At 37.8% G+C, this 22,904-nt stretch overlaps 2 protein-coding genes across 10 annotated transcripts in view; both read left to right on the plus strand.

The window, feature by feature from the left end:
* The window catches only part of RGS7 (regulator of G protein signaling 7), a 516,651-nt gene that overhangs the window by 390,402 nt on the left and 103,345 nt on the right, over positions 1-22,904 (plus strand). The gene's annotated exons all lie outside the window — the stretch shown is intronic.
* Positions 9,610-10,536, plus strand: LOC131496075 (large ribosomal subunit protein eL6-like). Its single transcript, XM_058701259.1, has one exon. The coding sequence runs from the start codon at positions 9,640-9,642 to the stop codon at positions 10,504-10,506; it is 867 nt and encodes a 288-aa protein (XP_058557242.1). The 5' UTR covers positions 9,610-9,639; the 3' UTR covers positions 10,507-10,536.

The raw sequence follows: 22,904 nt of genomic DNA on the forward strand, positions 1-22,904 counted from the left end.
GCTTAGCTTTGTAAGACATGGCCAAATAATTTTCTAGAGTGGCTGTACCATTTTGCATCTTGAGCAGCAATGAATGAGAGCTCCTACTGCTCGACATCCTCACCAGTGTTTAGTATTTTGAAGTTTAGCCATTCTAATAGAATGGCTTGTGTTGAATACAGCATAATGTATAAACTTGTTGAATCACTGTTTTGTATACTTGAAACTAATGTAATATTGTGTGTCACTATACTTTAATTAAAAATCTCCCATTAAACAATAAAATAAATGTCAAAAACAATGTTTATTTTTAAATGTCAAAATAATATTTTGAATCATTAGTCAAATGAAATATATTATTTTTTAAAAATCTGGTACTCATTTCATTAAATTTCTTAAAAGAAACTATTTTTTTAGCACACTATTTACATTTGTATGCTAATGTTAATGGTGCTGCATATTTCATTTCTAATTCCAATTGTTCATTATTGGATTACAAAAAAAGCAAATTTTTATCATTCAAACTTGTCATAATCACTTAGTAGTTCTAAGTGTTTTCTGGTCCCTTTTTAGATTTTCTGCATAGATAAACATGTCATTTGTGAACAAAGACCGTTTTCTTTCTTCCTGTCCAAATTGTATACATTTAATTTATTTTTCTTGTATTACTGAATTAGCTAGAACTTACCAGAAGATACTGAATAGGAGTGTGCAAAGGGACACCTTTGCTTTGTTCCTCACCTTAACAAGAAAGCATCTAGTTTCTAACCATTTATATGCTGTTAGCCATAGGGTTTTTGTAGATGTTCTCTACTGAGTTGAGGAAGTTTCCCTCTATTCCTAGTTTGTTGAGAGTTGTTTTGTTTTGTTTTAATGAACAGGTGCTAGATTTTGTCAAATTCTTTCTCTGCAATGGGGCGCCTGGGTGGCTCAGTCGGTTGAGTGCCTGACTTCACCTCAGGTCATGATCTCGCAGTTCGTGAGTTCCAGCCCCACATCGGGCTCTATGCTGACAGCTCGGAGCCTGGAGTCTACTTCAGATTCTGTGTCTCCCTCTCTCTCTGCCCCTCCCCCGCTCACACTCTGTCTCTCCCCAAAATAAATAAACATTAAACAAAATTTTTAAAAAAATTCTTTCTCTGCATTTATTGATATGATCATATGGTTTTTATTTTCTAGTCTCTTGATGTGATGGGTTTCATTAATTGCCTTTCAAATGGTCAGCCAGGCTTGCATACCAAGAATAAATCTCATTTAGTTATGGTGTATGATTCTTCTTTTTACATTGTTGGATGTGGATTGCTAATATTTTATTGGAGATATTGGAGATATTTATGTTCATGGGAATATTGATATATACTTTACCATTTTTGTAATGTATTTTTATGATTTTACTCTTAGGATAATACTGTACTCATAGACTGTTATAAATGACTCCTTTTTATTTTGCCCCTTTTCTGGAAGAGAATGTGGAGAGTTGGTATCATTTCTTCTTTAAATGTTTGGTAGAATTCGCCATTGAAAACATCTTGGTGCTTTCTGTTTTGGTAGATTCTCAGTTATTGATTCAACTTATTTAACAGTTATAGGTCTATTCAGATTATGTTTTTATCCTTGTGTGGCTTTTCTTAGATTGTATCTTTCAAAAAATGGGTGTATTTTATATAGGTTACCATATTTGTAGGCTAGAGTTGTTTTTAATATTCCTCTACTATCTTTTTTTGTGGGGTGCCTGGGGCACTCAGTCAGTTGAGCATCTGACTCTTGGTTTTGGCTCAGGTCATGGATCCTATGATTTGTGGGCTCAAGGTCCGCACCAGGTGCTGTGCTGACAGCATGGAGCTTGCTTGGGATTCTCTCTTAATTAATTAATTAGTTAATTAATCAAAAATATTCCTTTACTGGGGCGCCTGGGTGGCTCAGTCGATTGAGCGACCGACTTCAGCTTGGGTCATGATCTCGCAGTTTGTGAGTTCCAGCCCTGCGCTGACAGCTCAGAGCCTGGAACCTGTTTCAGATTCTGTGTCTCCTCCTCTCTTTGCTCCTCCCATGCTCCTGCTCTGTCTCTGTCTGTCTCTCAATAATAAATAAACGTTAAAAACAATTAAAAAATATTCCTTTACTATCTTTTTAAAGTCTATGGTATCAGTAGTAATAGCCCTTTTTAAAATTTATTATATTAGTAATTTTTGTCTTTGTTTTCTTGGTTAGCTTGCCTAGAGGTTTATTAATATTGATCTCTTCAAATAACCAACTTTTGATTGTATTGAATTTCTTTACTGGTTTTCTGTTTCAAGTTCATTGATTTCTGCTGTAAACTCTTAGTATTTCTTTTCTTCTTCCTCCTTTGGATTTAATTTGCTCTCTTCCTTTTCTTCACTTCCTATTTTGGAAGTGTAGTTTATTGGTTTTAGATCTTTTTTAAAAAATGTATGTATTCAATGCTATACATTTCCCTCTAAGCACAGCCCTCACTGCATTACAGAATTTGATAACTTGTATTTTTAGTGTCCTTTAGTGAAAGTGTTTTTTTTTTTTTTTTGTCTTGAGATTTTTTGAAAACGTTATTTTCAAGTGTGTTGTTTACTTGCAAACATTTGAGGGCTTTCTAGTGATCTTTCTGTTACTAATTTCTGGTTTAATTTCATTGCTGTCTGAAAGCATACTCTGTAAGATTTCTATTTTCAAAATTTGTTGGAGTGTGCTTTATGGTCTAGGACAGGGCCTGTTTTGGTGAATGTCCCATTGGAGCCTGAGAAGATTATACATTCTGCTATTGATGGATATAAATGTCAATTTGATCTGATTGATTAAGGATGCTCTTCTGTTCAGCTTGTCTTTACCAATTTTTCCACCACGGGATCTCTCAACTACAGATAGATGTGTGCTGAAGTCTTTAATCATAATATATATTTGCCATTTCTCTTTGAAGTCTCTCAGTTTTTGTCTCAAGCGTTTTGATGCTCTGTTATTAGGAGAATAAACATGGATTTTTATGTCTTCATGAAGAATTAACCCCTTCATCATAATAATGTCTCTGTTTCTTCTTAATAGTTGTTATTTTTTTCTGAAGTCTGCTTTGAAATTAATTTAGCTAATCTTCTAGCTTTCTTTTTATTAGTGTTAGCATGGCAAATTTTTGTCCTCCCCTTTATTTGTAATCTATCTGTGTCTTTATTTTTAAAGTGGGTTTTTTGCAGACAGCATATAATTAGGTCCTAATTATAAATTAGGATAGTTTTCTCCTGAGACCTCGTTCCTTGGCTAGTGATGGCCACCTTTTCACTGTGTTTTCACATGGTCTTTTCTCGATGCATGCATATCCCTGGTGTCTCTTCTTCTTCTTATAAAGACATCGGTCATGTTGGATTAGGGTCTCAGTCTTATGATCTCATTTAACCTTAATTATCTCTCTAAAGGTCCATTTCCAAATGCAGTCCTATTCTGAACTTACTGGGAGTTAGGGCTTCAAAATATGAATTTTAAGGGGAAACAGTTCAATCCATAGTACTGACTATTACTAATTTGGGACAATTCTCAGTCATTGTTGCTTCAAATATTTTTTCTGTTCTTTCTTTGTTCTTTTCTGGTACTCTCATTGTATCTCAGTTTTGCAAGTTTCTTTTTTTTTTATTTTTAAAAAAAAAATTTTAACGTTTATTTATTTTTGAGACAGAGAGAGCCAGAGCATGAACAGGGGAGGGGCAGAGAGAGGGAGACACAGAATCTGAAACAGGCTCCAGGCTCTGAGCTGTCAGCACAGGGCCCGACGTGGGGCTCGAACCCACGAACCGTGAGATCATGACCTGAGCCGAAGTCGGATGCTTAACCGACTGAGCCACCCAGGCGCCCCTCAGTTTTGCAAGTTTCTATTGACATCTTCAAGCCCACTGATTTCTTTCCTTAGCTGTGTAATGTTAATATTAATATAATATTTAATATGATATTAATGTAATGTAATTAATATCAATATAATATTTAACATGATATTAATGTAATGCAATTAATATTAATATAATATTAATATTAATAAGCCCATCAAAGGAATTCCTCATTTCTAGTACCGTGTTTTGATTTGTGTTTCCTTTTGATTGTTTTCTTAGCATATCCATCTCTCTGCTTACATTTCTCGCCTGTTCTTGCATGTTGTCTACCTTTTCCATTAGAGCCCTGAGTATCTTAGTCACAGTTGTCTTTAATTCCACGTCTGATAATTCCTGTATCCCTTCTACATCCGAATCAGCTTCTCATGCTTGCTCTGCCTCTTCAAACTGTTTTTTTTGACATACCTTGTAATTTTTTGTTGAAAGTTGAACATAACGTACTGCATAAAAGAAACTAAGATGGCCTTTAATGTGAGGTTTTATGTTTAACGAGGCCTTAGGCTGCGTCCCCTGTTTCTGTAGCTATAGGTTTTGGAGGCTGTATTTTCCTCTGGTGTATTTGTTTTTGGCTCCCCTATTGTATTTGGGTTTCCTTAGATATTTCTTCTGACATAAGGTCTGAGACATGAGTTTTGTTTTGTTTTGTTTTGATTTTTACATTTGCTGCTTCTTTTATACAGGAACCTTTTATCAATGCGGAGGAAGTTGTGTGTAAGTGTGGGAAGGGAAGCAGTATATAGTCCAATGATTAGATCTCAGTCTTTTATTGTGCCCCTGAGCTGCGACCTTCACAGATGCTCCTTGGCTGTTTGAGATGATCTCCCCGGCCCCCTTCCTCCCCCCTTAAGTGACATAGGAACAGTATAAGGGGCTTAAATTGGTTATTTGTTTATCCCCAGGAAGCAGACAAGACTGGGCTGGAATTGGTATTTCCCTTCCCCCCAGGTAGTTTAGACTCAGATATAACCCCAGTTTATTAGGCACTGTAATATAGTTTTGCCTGAGAAAAGCTTTGCTAAAAAGAACAAAATGTTCTGGGTGTATTTCAAAATGGTTGCTATTTCCCTTTTCTTGTTGGAAGCATGAGGGAATTTTTCTCAGATCTTCACTGGGAGAAGCTGGTAGGGCTCCTGGAGGTAAAATTCACAAATGGGTGATGTCCCCAGTCCCCTGGAGTTTTTAATGTTCTAGCTTGTTCATACTGAGCTTCCAGCAATAAGTCAGTTAACAGTTTTAATTTTCCTACCCCAGATGGAGGTTTCTGCTTTTGGGCTTCTGCTCCAGTGAGTCCTGATTTTCTGTATATGCCTGTCTGCCTCTCTAGTTTAGAGACAGTGGTTTGCCCTCTGGTCTCCATTCTCTGATGGATCTAGGAAGAAACTGTTGGTTTTTACTTTATTCAGCTTTTTAAAGTTTTGTGAGGATAGATGGGAATAACGATTTCCAAGCTGTTTACAGCTGGGCCAGAAACCAGAGAGAAGATTTTTATAGGGGAAAGGAAGAACAAATCACTACTAAGCAAGTTGTTTTTGTCTATTTTGTTTCTGCTTTTATTTCATTTTATCTTCAATATTTCATTATGGGATCATCTCTCAATCAACATCTGAGAGAAGTGGGAAACAAAGTTGGTTGTATCTTTTCCATGTGTTCTCCCTTTCCCCTGGCCTTTGGAGAGTGTCTGAAGTCCAACCATCAGAGTCATGGAAAATTTGAGGCTGTTATTTTCCTCTTGATTTCCCTGTGGCTTTGGAAGTGGCCTAGAATGGAAAAAGAGAGGAACCTGGCACACAAAGTTGGCAGACCTTGATAAAAGGGTAGACAAACAAAGAGTGCATCTCAACTGAATTCTAATAATCCTTGCATGTTTTTAAACTTTATATCCATTCCACCATAAACCTGTGATGAACAGAATTAACATGTTAATGTTCTGACATGTTTTCCCCAAAGCTATCATGATCAGTGGTCACTTGCAAATTAATGTGCCCTGGCACAAGTTCAGAGATGCATCTGGAAAGAAAGATAAAACATCACACCCCACTAAGAATGTCACATCATCATTCAAAATTACAGAGGCTCTGGGATAATTAAAATTTTAAAACACAAAATTAAAAAAGTAAAAATCTCCACTGATTCAGCTAAATTGCAGCAATCTTCTAATTTGTAGAATTGATGAACACCCATGCATCTCTGTTAACAAAAAAGAAAAGCTATACTGTATTTTTATGACTATAGTTATAAAGGGTAGTATTGGTATTATAATCTATTTTGTAAATTAAATATTCACCCTGAACTAGTTTAGCCAAAACAAAAAACAACAAACCATGTCCTAAAAACAAAACACATTTACCCAGTATAATGTGAGAATTAACTCATCATCCAAGACTTTTAATTAAAAAGAAGTAAAGAATTTATGACATCTTTAGAATATATATATTGGCACAAATCATTCTCCTCCTTTATAAAATGTCCCACACAGGGGCGCCTGGGTGGCTCAGTCGGTTGAGCGTCCGACTTCGGCTCAGGTCATGATCTCGCAGTCCGCGAGTTCGAGCCCCACGTCGGGCTCTGTGCTGACAGCTCAGAGCCTGGAGCCTGTTTCGGATTCTGTGTCTCCCTCTCTCTGTGACCCTCCCCCGTTCATGCTCTGTCTCTCTCTGTCTCAAAAATAAAACGTTAAAAAAAAAATTTTAAATGTCCCACATTTCGTCATTTCAAGACACGAAACTTACTGATAAAAAAAAAAAGTAAGCCACTAAACAGTTGACTTTTACCTGACTTTGGCAAAAATTAAGACACCTGATTTACTCTCTTAACTTATATTGACATGTACATATATACATTTACATATGTGTGTGAATATCACACACACGTTTGAGTGTATTATATGTATACGTGTATCATGCCTACATACAATACACATATAGTTATCCAAATGGAAAATTTAAACATCCCTAAACATGGTATCTACAAAATAAAATTAAGACTCTATTAGTATTTTTGAAATGCATCTCTAGTTCTAATCTCAACTCTAGAAATGCTCCCTGTTGTACTGAAAAGAACTTCACATATTAACTGAGCCACCAGCTTGGAAATCTCTTGATGCTTGTTTGTCCAAATAGTGAAGCGTATCTGTTGAGAAGACTCATGCCTAATGACTTGCATTATCTACTGGTTTCTGGTTTGGCCCTTCCTTAGCAATTCCCTGGCCTCTGCTGGCTTGTAGTCTTGTCTTTATGCCACCCACAATCAACAGTATGACAAGAAAAAGAGAAACACATTTGATATTTTATAGCAATGCATATTCAACTTTTAACTGCCTAATTAATGTCTGCATTATTTTGTGTCTTTACATTATTATTTATTCACATATTACGAGGAAAAATTTTTCCATTAATCAGTCTATGATACACATATGTAAATATACATGTGTATGTTTGTGTATATGTATTGGGGGTGGGTGATGGATGATTGCTCTGTGTACAAAGCCCAAATTTGGAAGCCTTGAAATCCATTATAATATGAAATAATCAAAATGCTTCCTAATAGGGGATTAGTCTGGATGCCTTTGCAAGTCACTAGAATGGAGTTTTGGGGACCTGTAGTCTCTCAAGTGCCTAATATTTCACTCTTTCTCAATGTATGGCCCTAACTTATCAGTATCAACTGGGATAATTTTAAAATGCAGAAACCTGGCCTCTTTCCCAACCAATGAAATCTAAGATGCCAACCCAAGAATTGGCATCAATAAGCACTTCCAGATGTACACTAATATTTGGAAGCCATGCAGTCAATATTTATTTAGCTTACCAAGTCAGATTAATTATTTTTAATGTTTATTTTTGAGAGAGAGAGAGAGAGTGTGTGTGTGTGTGTGCATGCGGGAGGAGCAGAGAGAGAGAGAGAGCAACACAGAATCTGAAGCAGGCTCCAAGCTCTGAGCTGTCAGCACGGAGCCTAATGGGGGGACTCAAACTCGGGACCGGCGAGATCATGACCTAGGCCAAAGTTGGACTTAACCGACTGAGCCACCCAAGCGCCCCTGCCAAGTCAGATTAGTTTGATATTTGCATTCCTGGTGGTTTTACATTTTGTTTCACTTTATTTTTTTTTTAATTTTTTTTAACGTTTATTTATTTTTGAGACAGAGAGAGACAGAGCATGAACGGAGGAGGGTCAGAGAGAGAGGGAGACACAGAATCTGAAACAGGCTCCAGGCTCTGACCGTCAGCACAGAGCCTGACGCGGGGCTCGAACTCACGGACCGCGAGATTGTGACCTGAGCCGAAGTCGGACCCTTAACCGACTGAGCCACCCAGGCGCCCCAACATTTTGTTTCGCTTTAAATGGATATCCCTGTTTATCCAACAGCATTTCAAATAATAGTATATCAGACATTTGAATAAGAGTTCACAGCTTATATCGCATCTTTACGTGCATTATCTGATTTAATCCCTCACAAAAAAATCTTCAAGATGTCATTAGCCATAGTCAACAGATGGAAAAAAAAAAAAAAAGAGCCAGAGAGATAAAGAGTCTTCCCTATGTGCTAAAAACGACACAGCCAGGATTGGAGCCAGGATTTCTGAGTTTTATGCTTTTCCCATAAAGCCCTACCACACTTGCCTTACTTTCATGGTCCAGTCAGCATGAGAGTTTCTCAGATTTGCATACCATGGTGGTGTTTACAAGATTTACAACTAGCTGGATGTTTAGCCACACATGGTCAGTATGCAGCTGCCAATGTAATTCTGCAGTAGAGGAGTAAAGGAGAGAAGTCAGCATCAGATGGGAAGATTTTTGAGTCCTCGGTGTCTACAATGTAATTCAAGGCATGGTTGTGGACAAGATCATTCAGGAAGGACATGCAGAGTGAAACAAAGAGAAGGACCAGGTCAGAATTTCGAGAATATCAACATGTACGGAGAAATTGCCAGAAGAGGAGCCAGCAAAAGGGAATGAGAAAAGGATGTGGAGATCAGATTCCAACAAGGGAATGGGCAGTGAGGAAACTGGGCAGCTGGGACTGCTTTCTCAACTACTTGGCAATGGAGTGGGAAAAAGGAACAGAGATGAATGGATAAATAAGGGAAGAGAGAAAAGAGGTAAAGAGTGAGCCTACTCACTGGATGGAAATGGTGTTGCAGGGTCAGTGGCATGGCCTTCACTATGAAAGTGGGATTTATTTGGAAAATAAGGGGAAGCTTCAGTGAACAGAGAGGCATTACAGTAGGGTGAGCAATACATCTGTCACAGGTGGTTAGCTTCTTGTCCAAAAGACAATAGGAATGAGCAGAGTATTCCTTTCTCAGTCCAGAATCTAGCACCTCTCCCTCTCTAGAATACTGATCCTTAATGGGCAATGCTGTTTAGGAAATCATTTTCTCATCTATCTATGCTATAATTTACAGCTGAATTTCAACCACTCTATTATGGCACATTTAGGTAGGGTAAAAGATAATGTCTCCATTATCTTACCCACGTACGTTTTAGGTAGGAAAAAAATGACCATAAGGTGGCACTGTATAGGAAAAATTACGAAATAGGTGTATCTATTTCAGAAAAAAAGGAGTATGGATCCCTCATATATGAACTGTAATGTATGTGTGCTATTTACCTGTGAAATTATTGGAAGCTTATTGTCTAGGAATGCCACTGATACAAATATGCATCATGGGATTAACTAAACAGTTCGGAACAATCTAAGTGGATGATGATGACGTAAGATAAGCATTAATGTTGAATTATTTAAAGCCATGGAGCTTTCCCATCTTGCAAGATGGCAGGCGAAAAAGCTGAGAAGCTGGATGCTAAGGAGAAGAAACCTGAAGCCAAGAAGGCTGATGCTGGTGGCAAGGTTAAGAAGGGTAACCTCAAGGCTAAAACGCCAAAGAAGGGGAAGCCCCACTGCAGCCGAAACCCTGTCCTAGTCAGAGGAATTGGCAGATATTCCCGATCGGCTATGTATTCGAGAAAGGCCATGTACAGGAGGAAGTATTCAGCAGCTAAATCCAGGATTGAAAAGAAAAAGAAGGAGAAGGTTCTTGCTACTGTCACAAAACCAGTTGGTGGTGACAAGAATGGTGGTACCCGAGTGGTTAAACTTCGCAAAATGCCTACGTATTATCCCACTGAAGATGTGCCTCGGAAGCTGTTGAGCCACGGCAAAAAACCTTTTAGTCAGCATGTGAGGAAACTGCGAGCTAGCATCACTCCTGGGACCATTTTGATCATCCTCACTGGGCGCCACAGAGGCAAGAGAGTGGTTTTCCTGAAGCAACTGAGCAGTGGCTTGCTACTTGTGACTGGACCTCTGTCCCTTAATCGAGTTCCTCTGCGTAGAACACACCAGAAATTTGTCATTGCCACCTCCACCAAAATTGATATCAGCAATGTGAAAATCCCCAAACACCTCACTGATGCTTACTTTAAGAAGAAGCAGCTGCATAAGCCCAGACACCAGGAAGGTGAGATCTTCGACACGGAGAAAGAGAAATATGAGATTCCAGAGCAGCGCAAGGTTGATCAGAAAGCTGTGGACTCGCAAATTCTGCCAAAAATCAAAGCCGTTCCTCAGCTTCAGGGCTACCTCCGCTCTGTGTTTGCTCTCACGAATGGAGTTTACCCTCACAAATTGGTGTTCTAAATTTCTTACAAAGAACCTAATTAAATAACAGATCCATCTCAAAAAATAAAAAAATAAAAAATAAAGCCATGGACATCAGTCACTGAAAATCATGCCCAACTGAAAACAACACTGGGGCTTCAGTAATGATAAAATATTCTCCTGGAAAATGATTGGAATCTCAATTATCCATGGATATGTGTGTTCAAAGCTTTGCAACGTTCTGGCCAAGTATCGTGTGACAGACTTCTCAGCAAAGTCTGCATTAGAAGCCTCAGTAAGTTCTATTCACTAGCTGATTTCAGTTTCTGCATTCCAGATTTTAACGTAACCTTTTTGCCTGATATTTCCTGATGCAAACTGAAGGAATACTTGCATCACTGCGTCCTTTACAGCCCTCAGGATCCCTGGAGCAGTGCACTGCAGGCCTTGCATTGACAAACACAGCTGTAGGGGTTTGTTTGAATTAACAACTTCTCCTAATACCAGTTCACTGAGGACACCTTCTAGCTTCCTTGTGAATCACTTGACTCACACAATCAGGTGTCTTTCTTCAAGTGACACAATGGAAGCACTTAGGAAATTGTAATTGTGGTTATTATGTTTTGGGATCTGAATCAGGATGGAAACATTCTGGTTGAAGTGGACCTCTTTTTTTTTTAATGTTTATTTATTTTTGAGAGGGATAGACAGAACATGAGCAGGGGAGGGGCAGAGAGAGAGGGAAACACAGAATCTGAAGGAGGCTCCAGGCTGTCAGCACAGAGCCAGATGCAGGGCTCGAACCCATGAACCACAAGATCATGACCTGAGCCAAAGTCGGATGCTTAACAGACTGAGCCACCCAGGCACCCCTAGGTGGAGGTGGAATGGGAAGAAGGTAGGGAGCTTTGATGGTGTCAGGTTACAAGCAAAACATCCCATTATATTTAGGCATAATAACAACAGGAAGTACATTTATTTCATTTAACGTCTTAGTAAGCAAAAAATAGCTAGTCACCATGGCAGTGATGAAAACAAAAATGATCTGGACTCCCCATGCAGACTTTTTGAAGATCAAAGAATGAAAATGAAAGTTAAAAAAAATACAGAAGACTGTAGGCAAGATCATTTACAATTTGAATAAATATTAATATTCCTGGATTGTATGAATTAGAAGTACTATTTCATGAAGACTCAATTTTCTCAGGTCTAGCAATTAAAGCTGAAAAGACAGTTTTGGTTAATAAGCATATCAGCAGGAGAGGTATTATTTTTTTCATTGTTTGAGTATTGAGTGGCGGGGGTGGAAAACAGACTATTATAGCTCACTTAGTTTTCAGTCTTACTTTGAAATGTTAACCTGGGAAATTAGAGGCAGAACTTTTATGCCTGAGTGGTAAATAGTCTACACTGTGTGATTCTCTGGTTGGATAACAGAGGTTTTTTGTAACATGAGCTGAAACAACAAACATAACAGTACTTCTAAGTCCATGTGATTTGCCAAAAGAAAAAAAAATCCCTTAATTAAAACCTGCTTAGGGGCACCTGGGTGGCTCAGTTGGTTAAGCTTCCAAATCTTGTGGTTTGGGCTCAGGTCACGATATCATGGTTTGTGAGATCAAGCCCAATATTAGGCTCTGCATTGACAGCACAGCATGGAGCCTGCTTGGGATTCTTTCTCTCCGTCTATTCCTCTGCCCCTCCCATGCTCAGGTGCACAATTTCTTTCTCTCTTTCAAAATAAACTTTAAAAAAATTTTAAGTACCTGCTTAAAGGGGGATTTGCATATCTGTTTTTACATTCCTCTTGAGCAAAGAGGGGGTGGGGGGACTTTTAGTATTTTGCTTCTACATTCTGTTAACAGAAGGGAGATTTAGATTTTTTAAAAAATTTTTAATGTCTTTTTATGTTTTAGAGAGAGACAGAGCACAAGTGGGGGAAGGGGCAGAGGCAGAGGGAGACACAGAATCTGAAGCAGGCTTCAGGCTCTGAGCTGTCAGGACAGATCCCGATGCAGGGCTCGAACTCACAGACTGAAAGATCATGACCTGAGCCAAAGTCAGATGCTTAACCGACTGAGCCACCCAGGCACCTCTAGACTGTTTTAAATCGCATTAGGCAAAGGCTGTCATGAGAACCCTGGAAAGTGAAACAAGAGAGAAAACCTGAGGACCCTGGCCAGGATCTGAATTTTCTGTGGGTGTAGGGGCTGTATGCACTAAAACTCTTCCCTACCCCAGAATGCTACTGTCAGTGTTAGACCATGACCTCCTCCAGCCATGGAATGTCAGAGCTGGAGGGAGCCTGAGAAATGATTCAATTCAATGGTCTCAGCTAACGATGAGGCAACTGAGCTCCAGAGAGTGGCAGGACTTACCAGGCCAAGGTCATACCCCTCATTATTGTCCAAATTTAGAACACACTATAAAGTGAGATAAGTAGGAAGATAGCTGAAGCCCTATTTAGCAGAGCATCCAATAAAAAATTTCAATAACTTAGTCTTAAATGGTTGCAACTGTTCTCAGGCTACCAAGTATATACTAAATGTGCTCTGCCATTGTGTTTCTATTATTGCTATGGAACAAATTCTGGCAAGCTGAATTTTCTGTGATTGACCTGGTCTGTGCTTTCATGCTAAGTTAGAGGTGTCAGATTCTTGTTAAGAAGTTTCTCTTTAAGCCAAGAAATATTTTTCTAAGGCTGCCCAAACTCCTGCTGTTGCTTTATGGTTTCTTTATAAAGCCTTGGCTGGCTCCCAACTGTTATAATAAAAGTGATAACACATTGTACTCCCAGATCACTGTGGTATTTGTCAAGTTTCAGGCTATACCTCAGGCTTTTTCCTTGGGGTGGCAGGGAAGCAGAGGACAAGGCTTGCAAACTCTTCTTTTTGTTGTTGTTGTTGTTGTTGTTGTTGTTGTTGTTGTTGCAAACCCTTCCGAAACATATTTCTGTTTTAGACATATGTTGCCAGCTGAGTAACTCTGCTTAGTTTATAGAGAGAACCCGAATTCCACTGCCTAGCTGACTATTGCAATTCTCTGTTCAAACCACCCGATGAAAAGACCCTTAAGATAAAATGTGTCAGGAGTGAATTCTGGGAATGGAATCACTAGGACACTACTTAGCAATTGCTGAGTGCACTTTGGAGGTTCAATCCTGCACAACGGCTCGTGCAGTACCTTGAGAAGACATTTAATGAGATACTGGCAGTCTTTCCAAAGCACAGTCACACAGAAACACAATGAGATATCAAAGTGAATAGTTCCACAACCAGCACAAACTTGGGGTAAACTTTATAAACATTTGCTTAGAGATCCTGGTCCCATGTAGCATGTGTATGCCTCAGGCCACTGTAGTGAACACAGACACAGAGGACTTCCCACCTGAAGTCTGTGTCACAATATAAGTAGCAGGACCATGCCAGATGGCAGGTTAGATGGACACTGGGAAATTAGAAGTTAAAGATTCAAAGCCCCAGGTGACATTTTCACAAATTAGTTTTATTTCACACCTGACACAACCAATTATGTCAATGCAATTCAACAAATACTGAGCATTTAGGGGTGTGCAAGGCCTTGTGCTCATGCAGTGGCAGGAACAACGGTAAGTGAGAGACGGTCCCTAATCCACATCCGCCAGCAGTCAAGGAGAGGTAACATACCTCCAGTATGACCTTTCTCTCACCTCTAGCTCTTTGTCTCAGACATACATCAGCTCTGGACTTGAACTCCACACCTTAGAACTTCCGCGAGGACCCTGAACACGTTGCACTTCACTTACCATTGTTTCTGCATGATGCACTGGGAAGACCATGAGTTTGGGAACCAGAAACACTGCTTCATATCCTCACTCAGCATTTACTAGCTGTGGCCTTGTGTCAGTGACTTAACTTTTTGAATTTCAGTTTCCTCATCAATATAATGGGATCTCAAAATCAAGTCGCATTTTACACCTAGCAGAGCATCAGTCATAAATGTTTACTCAATCAGTAGTTTTCTCTCTTACTCTTTTGCACATCCCCACAGATTTGTGGGCTTTTTGATGCTCTTATTCTCTTTTTTTAAGGTTTTACAGAATCTGAGTTCATAACAAAGGACTCTTTTATGTATTCTTCATTGTATTCAAAATATATTATGTTAACGAAGCAGAGAAGAAACTGAGGGCTGCTGTCTCAGTTATTGCTGGATTTATGAATATAAGATCTTTTTCTGGCTTTCTAAAAAAATGTGGCAAGCACCAATTAACTCATAATGCTGTGACAACAGTCTTAAGTGGATTTTGATTTGCAAATCACATTAATCTTGTCTTGAAATGTCTTCATTGGTTTCCTTGGAAACTTTGAAATTGATTTTAAGGTGCACACTCTAAGTTTCAAGGCTCATAACCATAGCGATATGGATCATTTTAGCTCCTCATGGCATTTAAATCTTCTGCCCTCTGAGCTGGAAAAAAGTATTAGCTACTGGTAACCTTTAATAGTAGGTGCACTGCAATGTTTTAGTATCATTTATGATATTTGTATATTTAACAATGTATGAAACATTATAAATAATATGAATTATTCACTGAAATTGGAAAGAATTTGAACTGTGTTTTATTTGTTTTTTTAATAGGTTTATGTCCATCTGCTTGCATTATTTTTCTGCAGTCTAAGGCTAATATCACACATTATCCAGCATGGTTGAGTAATCAATATTCTGTGTTAGGCAATGCATATAAACCTTTACAAACCTTCTCTCCCCAACCCCTAGGGAATAACAATTAACTCTATAATAGTAAAGAAGTATTCTCTTTTGAAGCAGATTTTCTAAACTTTAGATTTCTACTGCTTAATCTTTCTGAGCAAGTTGAGAATGACAGAAATTTACAGAGAGAGAAAAAGGAAGACAGAGAGAAAATGTTATCCTTTTGTAAAACTACAGGTGACTGGCATATATTCAATAAGAATACTCAACTCACTCTAAATTATTAGACTTACTGCAAAACTACAGAAGAAAGTAAATTTATGTTATACTCACACTGTGCATGTATGTCTGCGTATGTGGACCACACAAAAAGCATAGCAAAACATGCTTTAAGTAACGTCAAAGCTGTATATCATTAACAGTCTCTATCTTTTCTGGGAGAAGGTTATGCATTGTTTATTTTTAGTTAATGTATTATTTTGCTAAAAAAAGTGCAGTGGATTCCAGTCTCTTCTCCACCCTGACTCCCCTCTTCCAAAAAGAGGGAATGACTTCTATTTGTATCTTGGAAATTATGCTGAAAAGGAAAGAATGAGATGCAAGAAACAGTGATAAAAAATTGACAAATGCCAAAACAAACACTGCTTTTTAAAAACTAATTAATTTTAGAGTTTAAATCAAAGTAGAATTAAAAAGGCAGACAATAATAATATATCAGTTCTGAAAATCTCATATATCTCCTATGTTTGACAGTTTAAAATCACTCTTCAAAATGGTATTCTCAGGGAAGAAAATCACATTGGAAATTTCAGAATAGTTAGGACTGGGCTACATTTTCCTCTGGAGGTATTCACAGACTTGTCAAGGTTTCCAGGGAACCATAGATTTAAACAACTATGTTTCCTCATTTTTTTTTTTTTTACAGTGGACTTTCTAACAGTTATGAAATTTTCCTATTAAGAAAAAGCTTTATATTAAGTGAAAATTTTGCAATAAGGTTTCACTTTTTAAAAATTATTCTTTAGAAAATGTTGCAATATATTTATGTTTTTTCATAAACTATAGATTAATCACAATTGTAAAGATGACTGAAATCAGAAAAATTTTTCATAGAAGCCTTATAATCATAGGAAATTTTCAAATGTCAACTAATTTCTAAATATAGTTCTGTTGTAAAGCAGACTAACAAATGATCGGTTCTATAGAGATAGTGTAATTAATGTATGAGTTCAAGAAGAAAGAATAATACAAATTCCTCCCACAGAAGAGGTTGTCCATGTATTTTCTTTGCTGTTTGGAGCCCATATTTTTTTAAATGTGAGTATTTACATTTTAGAATTATATGATTTATTAATATTTAAATTTATGTCAGGGGTGCCTGGGAGGCTCAGTTGGTTGAGCCTCTGACTCTTGATTTCAGCCCAGGTCATGATCCCAAGGCCGTGGGATTGAACCCCACCTCAGGCTTCACACTGAGCATGGAACCTGCTTAGGATTCTCTCTCTCTCTCTCTCTCTCTCTCTCTCTCTCTCTCTGACCCTCTCTCCTGCTTGTGTTCTCTCTCTAAAAAATTAAAAATAAGCAAGTTAAGGGGCGCCTGGGTGGCGCAGTTGGTTAAGCGTCCGACTTCAGCCAGGTCACGATCTCGCGGTCCGTGAGTTCGAGCCCCGCGTCAGGCTCTGGGCTGATGGCTCGGAGTCTGGAGCCTGTTTCCGATTCTGTGTCTCCCTCTCTCTCTGCCCCTCCCCGTTCATGCTCTGTCTCTCTCTGTCCCAAAAATAAATAAAAAACGTTGAAAAAAAAAATTAAAAAAAAAAAATAAGCAAGTTAATAATAAATTATGTCAAAATTTTTGGAGTCAAATTAAAAATGCTTTTTTTTTTTTTTTCCCCTGAGGTGAGTCCATGCTTTCATAGAGGACATCCTTGGAGCAAGGTTGGGCATGACAAATTCCAGATAAAAGGGTTCTAAGACATATTCAAAAATAACACCCAGAAAAGCATGGTTAAATATTTGATTTCAAGCTCCATTATGGGAGAAATATGTATGATTTTAACATAAACTATATAAATAAGGGAAAAAGAAAAGTGAGTCCTACTAAGTTCCTGCTGCTTATCTAGAAGAAGATTTTTTTTTTAATTTCTTAAGGATGTCTTTATGTGTAACTTTTTATCACAATAGATTTATCCCCATCGTGGAAAGGAAAAGAAAATCAAAGGAAAATTGAGTCATGTAAAAATGTCATGGCTAGATTAACACAGTTGGATCTTTAGGACTAAGCAAACATACCGTCAGCTTAGGGAAGCCTTTCTTGCCCCATCCTCTCTGCCCAGATGAGAGGGGCAGGCAGCTATCTTTTTTCCCTGGATTGTGAGTCACTTGAATGTTTGTGGACTAGATCTTATTTCATTTTGTATCCCCTGTGCCTAGGACAATAGCCGAAGTTTCAGTAGGTGTTCAATAAACATTTTTGAGTGAATTTTTGAGTGATCCCTAGGATTTATTTTGTGGTCCAATGAAATATACTTAGCTTTAAAGACGCCAACTATCTATGCTCAAATTTGTAGGAAGAAAACAACGTAGGGATTGTGAACAGCAATATTTGAGATGACCATCTTTGAATTTCAACGAGGACCTCTATACTTGTCCTATGGGGCTTGAAATTACAGTTAAACAGTCATAAAACATCCCTTGTCCTAGAAATCAAGAGAGATTTTTAAGGGACAAAATTGTAAGATGTCAAGTCCATCAAAAGTTGTAAATTGATGACAGCAATGTAGAATAGTTGGTTTTAATTTCATATTCTAAGTGGACATACAATTGTTATGAACCTCAAAAAAGAATACAAGCAAGTGTATGAGAGAAACTAATTATAGGATACATTATACATACTCTGATTTTTTTTTTTAATTTTTAAAAGTTTATTTATTTTGAGAAAAAGAGCAAGCAGGATAGGGGCCAAGCGAGAGGGGAGAGAGAGAGTCCTAAGCAAGCTCTGCACCGGCAGTACAGAGCCTGGTGCAGGGCTTGAACTCCCGAGCCGTGAGATCATGACCAGAGCTGAAATCAAGAGGTGGACACTTAACTGACTGAGCCACCCAGGCACCCCCATACTCTGATTTAATTAACTTATATGAACATGAAATAAGGAAGCAGTGTGAGGGATTTTACCACAAACTACCACTGCTGTCAGCACCTGATAAGATACTCCTATTCTCATGGAGTCGCCGGGATACTCTAGGAACTTTTCGTCCTAAAGCCTTGAGCTGAGCCCTTCCTCTTCCATTTACTACCTCGGAGAAATTTAGCCAAACCCTTCCATCTTCAGCCTTATATTTCCAACTCTATTGCATATATATATATATATATATATATATATATATATATATATATAAGATTAAATGTATCTGCAAATGTAAGATTAAATGTATCTGCAATGAAACTGATTATCAGCTTTTTAGCCAAGTCTGATGAAAATTCTAAGTATACTTCAGATTGAAGGGACCATATAACTTTTTGTTTAAAAAAAACAAATGTCTTTTTTAAACATTTAAAGGCGAAGAGTGAGCCTGCTCACTGGATGGAAATGGTGTTGCAGGGTCAGTGGTATGGTGTTCATTATGGAAGGAAGTGGGATTTGTTTGGGAAATAAGGGGAAGCTTCAGTGAACAGAGAGGCATTAGAGTAGGGTGAGCAATATGTCTGTCACAGGTGGTTAGCTTCTTGTCCAGAAGAGAGTAGGAAGGAGCAGAGTATTCCTATCTCAGTCCAGAATGTAGCACCTCTCCCTCTCTAGGTGGGGTATATGTTTGTAGCTCACATCATTACTGTCAGGCGCAGAGAAGGTGGAGAGGAGATACGTGGAAGTGACTTGTACACTAAATTGGCTTGGAAAGTAATGGTGGTTATTCATTTATTTATGAGATGTATAGTGAATACTAAAAATAATTATTGTTTACCTGTGTGTTCGTCTCCTCCCAGTTTAACGTAAGGATTGAGGCAGCTAGGAATATTGACTGAATTTTCAGTGTATCTAAGTGCCTAGAACCTTACTTGGCACACTGAATGAATTAATGAACAAATGAATACATCTCAGTTTATATAAAGTTACATCGTAAATTTGAAAAAAAAATGTATCTTTTTTTGTTTCTTAATATAGTTGGCTAATCATAGCTTAAAGAAGTGTATGCATTACAGAGAGATCTAGACTATAAATATACTGTTGAATATTTAAAATGGAATTATTGCCAAGGTCATGAAGTCAAATTCTAACTTATTTCTAAAAATTATATGTTCCTTTCAACCTGAAGTGTACTTAGAGTTTTCATCAGACTTGGCTAAAAAGCTGATAATCAGTTCTGTTGCAGATACATTTAATCTTACATTTGCATAATACCTTATACATTTTCAAAAGGTCTTTACATTGATCATTTCCTTCAATTTTCACAGCCATCATATGAAGTCAGAAAAAAATGTATTAAAATTCCCATTTGTCAGGAATCAGACTCAGAAAGGACAGAAAACTTTGTCACCCACCTAGGAACAGGCATCACTTGTTGACTTTTGAAATTATGTCTCATCTGTTCATTTGTCAAAGCCCTAACTTTTACCTGTTGTGTGTTTTTCTTGGGTTTGTGAAACAATCTGGTTTATTTAATTTCTTTACAACCTTAATTAGAATAACTTACCATTTGCAGACCTGTAGTGCTGCTCTGGTCACAGATGCTTTTGCTAATATCCTTTAATCAGGACACCTCTGGGGAAGGTCCATGGAGGGAACCTATCAGAATTTCCAAAGAACAAGAAAGAAATATAATGAACACGTAAAGTCAAAGAGCAAAACATAAACACAAGAGTTCAGGAAACAGGTCCTTAGATGTTTAGCAAAGTTATGTCACCCTAATCCTCTCCTGCCTTGATCAGGCTACTTTACTCTTCTTACTTTGTACTGTCCTGAACATCCTAGGCCTCTTATTTCAGCCTGGAGAGCCATGAAACTGTTCTCCAGGTTACTTTGCGTTTTAGGATACACCCTTGACTCAGAGTCTGTACTGAATATTTCTCCAAATAAGAATAGTTCTTTCCAGACAACTGGGTTCAAATTTCAGTTCAGCTCCTTAATAGCTATATACTTGAACAAGTTAACTCTCTGTGCCCAATTTTCTCATCTGTGAAACAGAGATAACAGTAATACATCCACCTGATAGGGTTGCTTGAAGGATTAATTGTCTAATTTATAAAGCATTAAAATGGTGGCTGGCACATAGCAAGAGCTAGAGAAGTGTTAGCTATTACTATTATTATTAGTATTTTCATCACTACTCTTTTTATATCCCTTATTATTTTCAAGCTTTTATTAGTATAAGCATTATCTTCTCCTAAAAAGAAGAGAAACGACCTCAAAGGTCATTGTGGTTCTGTCCATAAGGAAGCAGATGGTTTCATTTTATTGAGGCTACTTTATGTAGTGCTGACAGGGGTGGGGGGTGGTTGGAGTGCAGAGGGGGCGGGGAAGCCAAGGTTCTCAACCAGTTTTTGTTTTGGCAAATAGGAGTGAAGAAATAAGAGATGGAAGGGAACTTTGAGAGGGAAGTTGCATATAGGTTAGCCAAGTTACTTTTAAAAATCAGCTTTTCCTACCCTATTGGCTGCTTTTCTAAGCCACCATCAACCTCCAGTATACATTGGGAGAGGTTGCCATAAAACTGACCCAGGGCCATTTTGAGATTCACTGTCATTTAGAGATTTTCTGTGTTCAAGTTTCAAAATCACTATGTGAGTCATATCAGATTCTCTCTATTTAGATTTAGATTCTATTTAGATTCTCTCTATATTAGATTCTCTCCATTTAGATAAATAACAGAAAACAGGTGTGCTATTTTCTGACAAAAATAATATATTTCAACCACATTAACATAGCAACTATGTTGTGTTATTTTTCTATTGCATTGTTATTATTAAAAATTATGTTATCTGTTCTCTCCCATTTACTATCCATATACCTCATATGAGCTTGACTAATTTTCTACAAAGTTTATTTACTTATTTTGAAAGACACAGAGCTAGCGCAAGTGGGGGCTTCACCCCAGTATCTATCATGGTTTGGTGATTAACCAGTGTTCCTTGATGTCTAATGTTTGACTTTGACTCTTGCCTCAACTAAGAATTACTTAATCTCCTCCTGCTTGCATTACCTCATCTGCAAAATGGGAAAACTAATAGCACCTGCTTGGTGTGGCTACACCACTTGGACAAGATAAGTATGTGAGATGTTTGAATAGTTCCTGGCACATGGAAAGTATTCAATAAATATTGGACATTGCTTTCACATTATTCATGGTACTATACGTTGCCCATCACTCTAGACCAGTTCCCTATAAGCTAAGAGCAGTGATGGACCACTGACCTCATCACTTTATCCCCAGGGCTTAGAAGAACACTTGTACTCTGTAGGCATTCAATGAATATTTGCTGAATGAAGGAATGCATCCAATAGCCATCACATCTCTTGTACTTTTTCTTCTTCTTCTTCTGTTTTTTTTTCCCCCCCTCATAAAGGCAGATATTCAGTTCTTCTCCAGGAACTAAAGATACTTTGGAGACTCACGTAATTACTTCACATAGACCCCTCTCATCCTAAGATTCTTAAAATCTTTATAAAACCGACACTTTTCCATTTTTACCAGCCAAGGCTGAAAGAGTAATTGGTATGATGTGGCCCCCTGCGGGTAGAAGACAGTATTACAGTGAACCCAGCTCCAGGCTTCTGACCCCCATCACCCTATATGTACTTGGGCAGTTGGAAGTTCTGTCTTTTTTGCCCTCTCGGGGCCCTCTTCACTTTGAATTTCTCTGGAATGTAAGCTCATTGAGAATAGGACCCTTGTCTTTTTGTTTTATTCACAGTTGTACTCCCACCATCTGGCGCATAGCCGGCATCTAGTAAATGTTTGTTGAATTAAATAAATAAATGAATTTTTAAAAATCGTTTTCTATCATTTTTCTCTCCTGATGGCCCAAAAATCTGGTGCAACTATTAACATAAAACATTGATCAGTTACTTAGTTTTATATAGAGTTTCAGTATTCAGATGATGAGCGATAATAAGGGTGAAAAGAATGAGAAAACAGAGTGAATAATGAAATTAAAAATATAATTTAATGGTTGCCTGTTATGAACAAAACTGGTCATATGTTTAAAATTGAAGTATGTTTTAACATAAAGTTTGGAAAATATTTCAAGATTGTTGGACAGTGTACTTCAGATGTAACAACACATATGTACTTAAGTTTATTATTTAAAATTCTTAGCGGTGCTAATTCATGATAGTTCTGCAAGTAAGAGACTGTTCACAAGTGAGATACTAAAAAATCTCAAGGGCCCTCTCTGCAGTGTCCCATTTGGAAAAAAAAAAAAAGCTTTATGTAGAAATCCATAGCCAACAAGGCTTTTAAAAGGATATTTCACTTGTAAAAGTACTCTGTAATTTCCTATAAGAAGAAACTTGTCCGGTGAACCCGAAAAACAGTGTAGCTAATAATTCCATACATTACTTTCCCTTTGGAGTTAACACAGCCCTCTTCAGTATATCATGTCCTATAATCCTAACCTCAATCTTGTGGAATAGATGCACCAAGTATTTTTATCCTCATTACACAGGTGAGCAACCCGAGTCTCATGAAGGTTAAGTGACTTTTCCAAAATCACAGTTAATGAGGGTGGGCAGACTCCAGATCTGAAAACTCATG

This window comes from Neofelis nebulosa, chromosome 15 (assembly GCF_028018385.1).
Source record: "Neofelis nebulosa isolate mNeoNeb1 chromosome 15, mNeoNeb1.pri, whole genome shotgun sequence".
Classification (NCBI taxonomy): Eukaryota; Metazoa; Chordata; class Mammalia; order Carnivora; family Felidae; genus Neofelis; species Neofelis nebulosa.